The 12,513-nt window shown below is 35.5% G+C and overlaps 1 protein-coding gene across 1 annotated transcript; it reads right to left on the reverse strand.

The window, feature by feature from the left end:
* Positions 1-549: 549 nt before the first annotated feature.
* On the reverse strand, positions 550-3,129 carry LOC110787674 (probable protein phosphatase 2C 24). The gene is made up of 4 exons (XM_021992308.2): positions 2,352-3,129; positions 1,960-2,262; positions 1,718-1,823; positions 550-1,245 (listed from the first exon to the last, which is right to left on the reverse strand). The coding sequence occupies exons 1-4, from the start codon at positions 2,964-2,966 to the stop codon at positions 917-919; spliced, it is 1,353 nt and encodes a 450-aa protein (XP_021848000.1). The 5' UTR covers positions 2,967-3,129; the 3' UTR covers positions 550-916.
* Between the last annotated feature and the right edge of the window lie 9,384 nt (positions 3,130-12,513).

Raw genomic sequence — 12,513 nt, forward strand, 5'->3', positions numbered from 1 at the left:
AAGTAGAAAAGGTTTTGGATATTTATTGTGCGTATTTGTATTTGTTTGCAGGCTTTGAATTGAATTGATATGCTTTAAATTTGACTCATACATGATTTTTTGAAATAAAAACCAGAATTTGGCTTGTATGCTTCACTTGGGTTGTTTTGAAATTGCTGATGCACAGGTTGCTGCGTTTTAGAGATCTTGTCCAAATGGATTAGTTCATTTGGTACTTGGCATTGATCATTGATTCATGGTGACTCGACTTATTTTTTCTGAACCTATTTTTTCTAAACTTAACTGATCTTATTTGTTACTTATCTGAACTTAACTGAAATATCTGAACTTATTTTGTCTGAAATAAGTGAATATAAGTTGAACAGAACAATACCGAAATGCGTATTTCTTTTCATCCATTTCATATTTAAAGATATATGATGACACGTAAACTAATTTAAAAAATAATTCCCCTACACTCCCTATCTTCCCCTTTCATGCATTCACAATAAAAATGAACCCTCGATTTCTTTTAGAAAATGGGGTGAATCCTTACTTGACGCTATTAAATGTTCCAACTTTGGAGGTATTTCATACATTCATTAATGCATTTTGGGTATTACTTTCCCCTTACAACACGAGATCCTCCTGCCTAAGCCTCTCTAATTCTTGCAATATTTGTTTTTTGTTTTTTGCATTTGGAGAAAACACTCTCCTTCTCTCTCAAAAACCTTAAAACAATAGTAAGCCCACCAAAAGGAGTAAGAGAGAAAAAGAGGATAAAACTACCTAAAACTAAATGTGATTCAAAAAAAGATTAAAAACAATGGAGGGGCATTCGTTTTTCACCCACTTCCATTCTTCACTTTGTTCTAGCTACCAACGGAGTAGTATTTTTGCGTACACTTCGTTAAGCGGAAGCTGCCCGCCGGCTTTTCTAGGTATCCTTCCTTAGATTAACGACGACAACACTTACATTATCGGTGCTGTGCCTTGCTAGAGCCAACTTGGTAAGCAACATTGAAGCATCAGTACATGCTTTATCTGCCATTCCTTCTCCAACACCGGTGATCTGTTCAACTTCCGGGGTTGTCGTTGGTGGCACCTTGCCTCTTAAGCACATTCTTGCCACCCCACAAGCTGTGTCGTTTGACACCACATCCCACAACCCATCACTTGCTAATATTAGACAGTCATCGTCTACTGATCGGTCCATTATCGTCACCTCTGGCTCACAGCTCACATATGGCTTCAAGTAGTTATCTCCTACAACCACATACACAACTTTTAGTCCGATCCATTTAAAAATTTATGTGCTACACTTAATTAATTCATAATTAAGGATGTAAATTAAAGATACTTAAATATATAAGTATCCTTTATATGGAACGTACTCATATTTGTTATATCCTTCGTATTACCTTATTTTAAATAATTGCATTCTAGTAAATCCATTTCTTAAGTATTTGACATTGACATTGACATTGACATTGACATTGACATTATTTGACAGCTTAATTAACATCTTAGATTGCTGTATGTCTGTATGTAACCATAATTTCCGAAAACCGGAAGTACTACCACAAGTTTGTGTGTGAAACGCAGGTGATTTTGTTTCTATTATCACTATGACACTATAGTCAAAGACTAAATAATAACAGAATTCATTTCATAAAAAAAGTTAATAATACTTCGTACTTAGTAACACATACGGAATAAACAAAAAAATGAAACTCACCGATGGCTCTAGACATGGCTAGAACTCCAAGGACCCGAGCTCCATCCCAATATATGACCCGACCGCCAGCTTCTTGGATCCGGTTCAACTCATCGGGTCGGTCCGGCTATCAATCAAAATTTTCGCCCCCACCAAAAAATTAATACAGTAAATGAACTAAACAAATTTGGGAAATTGGTAACTGTAACCACCTAAAAACACGAGAAAAACACTTTGAAAACAAAGCAAAGAAGTATCCGAACCTTGTGGTCGGAAGAAAGAGGGAAGGCCTTGCCTTTACGGCATAGAACGGCGCGAGAATCGCCGCAATTGGCAACGATAATTTTACCAGGTGTAACAATGGCAACAACTGCGGTGGATCCCACGGCGTCGCATTCCGGCGTCTGCAATTCACATCTGCAACTACCAATTACTCCTTCGTTCCATGCGATCGCTTCTTTATCCATCCTACTGAAGCTTCTCTCCATCGCTAACTTCCACTCTGGCACCGCCACCAACTCTTCCTTCACTAACTCGTGCATTCGCTCTCTACACCTCGTCGCTACCTGTTTTAAAATTACAAATACAAATTCATCACTCAATTCCATATTTTAATTCTATTTAAAAAATAAAATTAAATAAGGGAGAAATGTACATGAGAACAGCCATGACCGTCGTAAACACCGAAGTAATGCAATTCCGAACAGGTGGAATCGGAAGAATTATTCTCCGACTGGAGAAATGAAGGATGAACAGCGATCGCATCTTCCATATCTCGTCGCCTTCCACAAACCGAAGCGACGCCAAATTTGGGAACAAAATTGTAGTCAATGTTGAAAACTGAATTCTGATAAAGCGACGTCGTCGAAGCAGACTCCTCTTCTGACGACGATTTTTTGTTATTGTCACTAGAAGTAATCATCTCCCGAACACGATCAACTGAAACGACGCTACTCTCAACCGCGTTAGAAACAATGCATTCTTTAGGAGACGACGAAGAAGGCGCACCAGCGAATTCTATCCTTGGACGCTTCGTTGCGTCGATTATTCCAGAGTGGTCATCATCATCGTCAGTAGTATTACTATTATTACAGCTAGTATTAATATTTATATTATTATTAGTTGATGGAACTCCAGCAACGAATTTGAAGCGTCTGATCTCCATCCTACGTCTCCTAGCAGCTCGAGAAGAGGTTGATTCACATACAGTAGAAAGCACTGGATTATTCTCTCCCTCAGTTATTGATACTTCACAGCAAATTTCCGCCATTAAAGTCGTTCTTCTCCTTCCTCGATTCTCATGAGTATAGTAACATCATCGATTTTATTTTATTTTTGTTATTGTTATTGTTTCTCTTTCGTTCTCTACTTTCCTCTCTCCTAACAGAGTGGGTACCGCTTTGTTATTTTTACGTGCAAACAGAAGGAGAAGGAGGGAGTTTTAATTTTGATTTAAATTTTAAATTTTAATTTTGGAAGGGGCAGGGGGGTAGCTAACCGGGGTGCCCGAAAGGTGAAGTACGTGGCACTGCGCGAAAAACAGAGCCTGGGAAATCAGAGCCGTTGGATGAGTCGCTGTCTGTAATGACAAAATCAAACACGTGTGATGGCGGGGAGAGTGAAAAGAAGAGTAAAATGCGTGTACCAATCAGGCTTGAACACCAAATGTGAAAGGTGGACCTTCCTTCTCTGACACGATTCATGCTGTGGAGTGTGGACCAGTTTAGGACGGAAGAGAGGGGTAGCTCACTAACTCAGTGAGTCATACTGAGTTAACTCGAGGAGGGAGGGAGAAATTTGGAAAAGAAGCGGTGTTTCCAAATGTTTTTCTGTTGTTGTGTGAGGGTTTCGAACACCAGACACGTGTCAGTGTTATTTAGTAAATGATGAAACATGTGTAAGTTTTTACACGTTGTAAAACTGTAAATACTGTACTACTGCTAGTACGACTATGTTTTTGCTTGTACGCTCTTCTACTTCTTTTTTTCTTTTTTTTCAGGGTTAATTTTAGTTCAAGTAGTCTTTTGATAATTGATTTATGTTAATTTAGGCTCTGTGTAATTAGCTTTATTTCATAAATTTCAAATCAGATCGATAATATTTAAAATAACTTTAAATCGGATTAAACCATATCAGACCATATAACAATTTATTTTGGATTATTATTAGGTTAAATTATTTTTTACCACCTAAATAACTTGACAAATTATCTTTAACCACTTAAAAAAAATAAAAATTGTTTTTTACCATCTAAAAATTAATTAAAAATTGTCTTTTATCACCTTTTAACTACAAGATGGACCAAAATGTTATGTGAATGAATAGGAAGTAAGGGAAAATGGTAGCTCGTATACATGAAAATCATGGAAGAAGAGAAAGGAGTAAAAAAAATATATAGTCGTTGAAATGGATTCGTATAACGTTTCCTTCCATTTTTTCGGTTACAAGGTGGTAAAAAATAATTTTTAGGTGGTCAATTTTAATTTTTTAGGTGGTAAAAAATATTTTGTAAAATTTTAGATGGGAAAATAAATTTGACCTTATTATTAATATCTTTATTTCTTATGATTATTATTTTTATTATTATTATTATTGTTATTATTATTATTGTTATTATTATTAAAACATGTAAACATTTTACATAAACTTTGATGACATTCTAAAAATAAATTGTGCTCCCACCCCCTTCTGAATGCAAAAACTCAATATGTGAAAGATAAGTGCGCACCACTCTGAAAGTGTGCATAAGTCATCCTTGTAGAGAAAGCAAAAGGGATAACTTGTAACCGTTATCTCACATTTGGACGCATATTTCTTCTTTTTCTTCTCCACAACATTGTGCGAGGCTACCCCGGGAGCCCAAGAACTTACACCCATACCAAAAAAGGGAGAGATGTCGGTCACATCCAAACATACATATTTACCCTAGGAATTAAATAGTAAAAGGTCTGCAACATAAGATCTTTCCCAACCTTAGAAATGATGCTCATGGGAGCCTGCTTACGCACCACGATCCCAACTTTGGAGCAAATATCAAAAAGAATATCAGGTACCAAATTATGTATGAACTTCACACCCATTTCAAAAGAGCAGTGGACAACATGATCTCCCCATTTGTCAATCTTAGGAGCATTGACACTCGGGCAGAGACTACCTTTATAGAGCAAATATCATGAGCCTATAGCACAACACAGAGCAGAATGACGATGGTTCATCGTCTGCCCCAAACCATCAATAGGGATGGTAAACAGAAAATCTTGTGCGTGCGGGTACGGAAACAACTAAGAACAGCAACATGACTTGGTCTAAGCATGTACCTAGCAACGAGTTTTTTCTCAATGACACCAAAGTAACACTTTTCCAGGGTTTTCGTCATTTGGGGGGTAGAAGATCCAGTGGTGAAAGAGAGCTAGAGATCATCGACATTGCAAAAAGCATTAAAATCATCAAGAGCAAGCTAAAAAGAAGAGGCAGAGGAATCTTGGTTTGTAGTGTACTAGTCTCAAGGCAAGAAGCAAGAAAAGCATAACGGATTACATCCCCTGCAGAAAAGATACCAAAAGCAACCAATTTGATTGGGAGAGTGGCGAGCCGCCATTTTCAGTCATTGAACCCCGGCCCTGAAGTAGTAATAATCTTCTCCAAGGAGGTACGTAAAACTTGATCGAACAGAAGTTGGGCATCCAAGAAAGACAAGGGGGAGCAAGTTCGTAAAGAATAAGACAGTTTCAACAGATCATCATACTAACTCATGTTACTGAAAATTCAGCCGACAATCATTACAAATTATTTAACCAATGTTCGCCAACACAATCTAAATTTGTGAGGGGAAGAGAAGTTAGATTCGTTTATACCTGAATTCGAAGACGAAGCGACGACTATTGTTTGAGAAATTGAGCGGCGACGACGTATTGTTTGACAAATTGAGCGGCGATGGCGATTGATACGGCGGCGCGACGATTGTTCGAGAGAATTAGGGTTATTAATTTTGGGGGAAAAGAGGAGAGAGAAAATTAGAGTTCTTAATTTTGGGGAAAAGAGGAGAGAGAAAGTGTAGGATTTTAAATTTAGGGTTTGTGCGGTTCTATTTGAAGGAGATCAGAGGGGTATTTTTTTTTAGTTTTTGATTTAGAGTTTGCTGAATTTTTTATTTTAATAACCCTTTAAACTAAGACTTTTAAAAGCCCTATCCAACCCTTTAATAACCTTTTAAAATTAAGCCATTTAAAAGCCCAACCCATTTAATAAGTTAAGGGGCTGAACCCTTTAATAAAAAGGCCGGGCTAGGGCTTTTAACGGGCCTCCAGCCCATTGCACAAGTCCAGTGTGAAGTGTAAGAATGAAAACGAGTCCAACAAAAAAGGAAAATCAAATTGGAGTTAAGGGAAGGGGAGTCGACACTTTAATAGAAGTAACTACTCTCCCCGTCCCGAAATACTGGCGTTGTTTTGACTTTTAGCACTATTGACATAATTTACTTTAACCCTATTTATATCTAGTATATAAAAACAAATGTTAGTATATAATACGACGATATTGTTGGCTTTATTTAACATATATTTTCAAAATATTAATAATTTATAATATTTTATAATATTTAGTTAAAGATATTGATGGTCGAAGTTGTTCATTAACAAGCGTGTCCAGTCAAAACGGTGCGAGTATACAGGGACGGAGGGAGTACCCGTAGTAAATACTTCATCCGTTCATAAATACTCGCAACGTTTGTCAATTTCACGTATACCAATGGACAATTTAGATCGTCAATATCATAAATTATCTTCAAGCAAAAATTATAAAAAGTTGATATTTTGAAAATACACATTAAGCTGAATCTAACTAGATCCCACATGACTATGTTTATTTAACATATAAATTACCAACAATAGTCAAAGTGAAAAATGTGAATAGCGTCAAAATACCAATCGTTGCGAGTATTTATAAACAGAGGAAATATGTGGGTACGATGAAACAAGCTTAGGTGTCCATGTGAGCCAATAAGTGAGGTGTACGTAGCATGTTAATTTGGGTCCCATTTCTCCATGGTTTGACGTTTCAATTCTTCTTCTCTACACTCCTCTTTTTATTGTGTCCTCAGTTTATTTGCCACCTTAACGTTAGCCTTGGAAGCTATGGAACGACACCATTTTTAAACAAACGCATATATTTTTTTAATTAGAAACGATTTCATAGCTTTGTTAATGGCCTACCCATCCCCATTACCAGTAAGCTAGCTAGTATACCGTATCAATTAAGACACCCTTTTGTCATAAATTAATCTAAATTAATGGTTTTTATGCATGTAGTACTTCGTCTTTTAATCAAACCGATTGTCGTACGCTTAATTGACAAATCATACTATGAGTTAAGGAAAGCAAATTAATTTTTAACACAATTTTATGTGACTAGAGCACAATCTAGGAGTATAGAAATCAAAATGGTGTTACCAAAATTAATTTTTTTGAATAAGAGTTGGGTGACTACCATAATATATGATAATGACAAGCGACGATTTTTAAAAGAGTAATCATAAAAATAAAAAGAGTGTATATATAAAGTGAACTGAATTGAAGCTGACACGTAACAATCGCTCTAATATACTTTGTATTGGAGTAAGATTAAAATGGTGTATCGCTATTCGACGTCCTCAATCGCTAAAAACGCCCTCGTATTTATGATGAAAGGACAATTTTACCCTTTTAAACCGCCTCCTCCTTCACCCTTCCCCTTCACATTTTTAAACTTTTTTTTAATCAAAATTAATATATAAAAAAATACATTTTTTAAACAAAAAATACATTATTTAAACAAAAAATTCTAACAATTTTATTTTTTTCAATTATACTATTAATTAAGAAATTCGGTAATTATTCTTTTTTTTCTTAAATATCCAAAACTAAAAACGAAATAAGAAACTAAAATTTTATTTTACTACATTTGTTTTTACCTGTGGGGAAAAATAATTTAATTTATTTTTTTTAAAACACAAGGACCGTCCGGAATTGGCGGCCCGGACCATGGTTGGTCCACCCGGAATTGGCGTCCCGAACCATGGTTGGTCCACCCTGAATTGGTGGCTTGAACCATGGCTGGAACGCCAATTCCGGGCGGCCCAACCATGGTTCGGGTCGCCAATTCCAGGTGGACCAACCATGGTCGGGGCCGCCAATTTCGGGTGGACCAACCATGGTCCAGGCCGCCAATTCCGGGCGGCCCTTGTGTTTTAAAAAAAAATGAATTAATTTTTTTTCCCGCCAGGTAAAAACGAATGTAATAAAAAAAATATAGTTTATTATTTCGTTTTAATTTCGAATATTCTAAAAAGTGTTTCCATAAAAAAGAATTGAATGATTACTGAATTTCATAATCAAAATAATTAATATAATTGACAAAAATAAAATTTTTAGAAGTTTTTGTTTAAAAATTATAGTTTAAAAATTCTATTTGTTTATATATTAATTTCGGTTCAAAAAAAAGTTTAAAAAATGTGAAGAGGAAGGATGAAGGGAGATGAGGTAATTTTTTTAAAAGGGTAAAATCGTGTTTTCATCATAAATACGCGGGCATTTTTAGTGATTTAGGACGTTTGAATAGAAAACCCAAAGGCATGTGTAATGACCACTTGACCTAGTATATGATGATGGAGTATTATAGGTGGTTCAAATTTTGAAATGGTGTTGACCTTGTGACTTTCGCAGCTGGAAATAGACTTGTTTACTCACGCGTGTCAACTTAAAAACTTAACTTGCCAACCACCAGATGCTGTACGCTTAATTAATTTAAAACTACGTGTTTGTATAAATGTTTATGAAGATTATTAGATTAGGCCATGAAAGTTCTTAAATGGCTATAATAAAATACTCTGTAACAGACGTACACCATTTGATTGATATCCCCAACTTCTTGTGTAATTGAGTTGATGACACCAACTCTGATCGAGTATTCTATTCCGATCCCTAAATAAAACTAGTATCATGATAAGTTTTACGGAGGATTAACTTATTAATTTTACACGTTATAGAGTGCAATATATTTTTGGTATATACGTAAGAGGTTAGTGGAGCCCGATGGATTATCAATCGAAATCTGGAGATGCTTGGTAGAGAGAGGGCTTGTATAGTTAACAACTCTTTTCAACAAGGTTTGGGAAAGTAATAGGATACCAGTAGAGTGGAGGAAAAGTACTACCATCCCCTTGTACAAGAATAAGGGTGATGTCCAGGATTGTTCAAACTATCGAGGAATCAAACTAATGAGTCATACTATGAAACTTTGGGAGCGAATTATTGAGCAAAAATTAAGGAGAACTGTGAAGATTTCGGAAAACCAGTTTGGATTTATGCTTGGGAGATCAACTATGGAGGCCATCCAGCAACTCATGGAGAATTATCGAGATAAGAAGAAGGATTTACATATGGTTTCATTGATTTGGAGAAGGCGTATGATAAGGTACCGAGAGAAATTCTTTGGTGGGCATTAAGTAGAAAAGGAATTCCGAGGAAGTATATTGATATTACCAAGGACATGTATGAGGAAGTTAGTACGAGTGTGCGTACTAGTGTTGGTAAGACCGAAGAATTCCCCATTACAATTGGAGTGCATCAAGGTTCCGCACTTAGCCCGTTTCTTTTTGCTATAGTCATGGACGAATTGACGAGGTCAATTCAAGATGGTATACCATGGTACGTGCATGATGTTTGCAGATGATATTGTGTTGATTGATGAACCCAAAGAAGGAGTGGAAAGTAAGTTGGAGTTATGGAGACAAACTTTGGAATCTAGGGGTTTTAGGCTGAGTAGAAACAAGACGGAATATATGGAGTGTAAGTTTAGTGGAGCCCAATATAGAGAGACAAAGACGATTATCTTAGATGGAAAAATTGTCCAAGGTTCTGAAATGTTCCGTCATTTATGATCTATTATCCAAAAGGATGGGGAATTGGATGGCGATGTGGCTCATAGAATCAAAGTAGGTTGGTTAAAGTGGAAGAGTGCCACGGGGTTCCTATGTGATCCAGGCATGACCCAAAGATTGAAGGGAAAATTCTACCGCAGGACAATTCGACCGGCGTTGTTATACGACACAGAATGCTGGGCAATGAAACATTATCACGTGCATAAGATGGATGTGGCGGAGATGCGCAGGTTACGTTGGATGTGTGGGCATACAAGAAAGGATCGTTTGAGGAATGAGATTATTAATTAGGAAGAAGGTAGGGGTTGCACCGATTGAGTTTAAGAAGATTGAAAATCGTTTAAGATGGTTAGGGCATGTGAGCAGAAGATCAAGTGATGCCACAGTTAGGAGGCTAGAAGGGTGGCAAATTGATAGAATAACGGGGTAGGGGAAGACCTAAGAAAACTTGGAGGAAGGTGATTGAGTACGATATGAGCATACTTGGGATTGAGGAGAATATGACGTTGGATATGACAGAGTGGAGGGAGAGATATACGTTGATAACTTCATTTGACTTATACATCTTCCATTTTTATTTTTATTATTATTATTATTTTTAATTTTAATTTTTATTTATTTGTTTTATTTAATTTTTATTTTTTATTGTTATTATTTTAATTTTTAAAATGTGACGATCTCCTATGATTCATGTTAGCTGACCCCAAATTATTTTGGGACTAAGACTTTATTGTTGTTGTTGATGTTGTATACGAAGTACATGTAAAATGTTGAACATTGATTGACTACATATTATATACTTCCTCCGTTCCACAATAGATGCATCGTTTCTCATTTGCGCACTATTCATCAATCAACTTAATTTGACACTCATTTTTTCACTGTTGTGTAAGAAAAAAAAATATAGTCAAGTGAGATCTTGTTAAATTCGTATTAATACAAGGATTTCAAATATCAACTTTTTATAATTTTTATTTATACGCATTTAAAGATATTAATGTTCAAAGAAGCGTATTGGCATACGTGCAAATAGAAATGATGCATCATTTGCGGAACAGAGGAAGTACTACCTCCGTTTCAAAATGATATTTACATTTTTTGTTTTAGTCCATTTTATATTGTTCTTTATACTTTACTTTATTTTATTTTATTTTTGGACAAGATAATTTTCTAACTTACCCGACAATATACATTACTCCCTCCGTCCCGGAATACTCGATCCGGTTTGACCGGCACAGAGTTTAAGGGACTTGAATTGACTTATTTAATTTAATAGGTAGTAGTTGATAGTGGGGTATTATTTTAATGTAGTTAGTGGGAGGTGGGTTAAGAGGTGGGGTTGGGGGAGAGTAGGGGTTGAATTTATATTTTTTTTTTGTATGGAGTAGGGGGTAGGTGGGTTAATAGGGGTGGAGTGAGAAATAATATAATATTGTTGGAATATTTCCATTTTTAGAAACAGGTCAAGTATTAAGGGACGGCCCGATAAGGAAAACAGGTCAAGTATTCCGGGACGGAGGGAGTATAAACGAGAGACGAGACCTAACGTAAATATGACATCAGTGTTAAAAAAATCATTGGTATATCCTATTATATTGAATTAGATGTTAAAACTTTTAAACCTTAATCGTTTGTAACTTTTTTGCCAAGATTCATAACCGTCTCGATCCGTGGCATCAAAATTGTCCCAAAAAAAAAGACCAAGTGAGACACAAAATAAAAGAATAAAAAGGAAAAGATGAAACCAGTATAGAAAGTTGGAGGGGAGGCGAAGTACATTAGACAACACAACACTGAAAACAGGAATACTTCCTCCATCACGGAATACACGCACCGGTTTAACTTTTTGCACTATTCACATAATTCACTTTGACCCTATTTTATTACTAGTATATAAAAACAAAAGTTAGTATATAATATATTGTTGGCTTCATCTTAACATATATTTTCAAAATATTAATATTTCATAAGTTTTTATAATATGTAGTTAAAGATATTGGCGGTCAAAGTTGTGCATTGGCAAGCGTGTCGACTCGAACCGGTGCGTGTATTCCGGGACGGAGGGAGTAATAATCAGTTGCGTTTACGAAAAAATGAGCGGTTAGTCGAGCTCGGCGAATCCGTATTTAATTTAAGGGATATACTTGTTTGGGTGATGATAAAGGTCGCAAGTTGCGACAACATTTAGTTGTCGCAATCTTACATGTCGCAGTTTAATTAGTACATATATGCGCCACGTATACTATGCGTCATCATAATATTTTTACTATCAATTCAATATTTTTACTATGAAAATATGTAAATAAGGAAGTCGATATAAAGAAGGAAACAAATTAGAATATTAAGATTTTCCTATCTTTTTATGAAACATGTATAATAGTTTAGGTAAGTTAAATATTTTAGTTTCCAATTTAAATCATGCCACATAAGCATTCCATGTCATCATTGTGTTGCGACCTTTATCATTTTTGTACTTGTTTTTCCGTATTTATTTAAGAGATATAATTGTCATTTTGTGTAACTTGTCAACCCCACCATTTAATTAAATATTTTATTTAATATATCATATGTTCCACCATCCTATTTAACAAATAATTTCAGAACCCCATCCCACCCCACCCCTCTAAGATGACATGGTCTCCATTTATTTTACTTATTAAAATATTTACCCCAACTCCACTTATTTTATTACTTTATTATATTCAATTCTAGTTCTTAATACACGTTTCCGACCAAGTGTATCCCTTAAATAAATACGATAAATACGGAGGGAGTATCAACAAACAAAATGACAAAATTGAGAAAAAGCGAAGTATCATTCCTATAAAAACAAATATCATTCCGGTTAAAAAAGTACAATTTCTGTAAAAAAAAAAAAAAAAAAAAAATCAAAAAAGTACTA

The sequence above is a fragment of the Spinacia oleracea genome, chromosome 6 (genome assembly GCF_020520425.1).
Source record: "Spinacia oleracea cultivar Varoflay chromosome 6, BTI_SOV_V1, whole genome shotgun sequence".
Taxonomy (NCBI): domain Eukaryota; kingdom Viridiplantae; phylum Streptophyta; class Magnoliopsida; order Caryophyllales; family Amaranthaceae; genus Spinacia; species Spinacia oleracea.

Coding starts and splice junctions, on each gene's coding strand:
- LOC110787674 (XM_021992308.2), bottom strand. CDS start 2,966: ATGGCGGAAATTTGCTGTGAAGTATCAATAACTGAGGGAGAGAATAAT. Junction 2,263..2,351: donor ACGGTCATGGCTGTTCTCAT/GTACATTTCTCC, acceptor ATTTTAAAACAG/GTAGCGACGAGGTGTAGAGA. Junction 1,824..1,959: donor CTCTTTCTTCCGACCACAAG/GTTCGGATACTT, acceptor TTTGATTGATAG/CCGGACCGACCCGATGAGTT.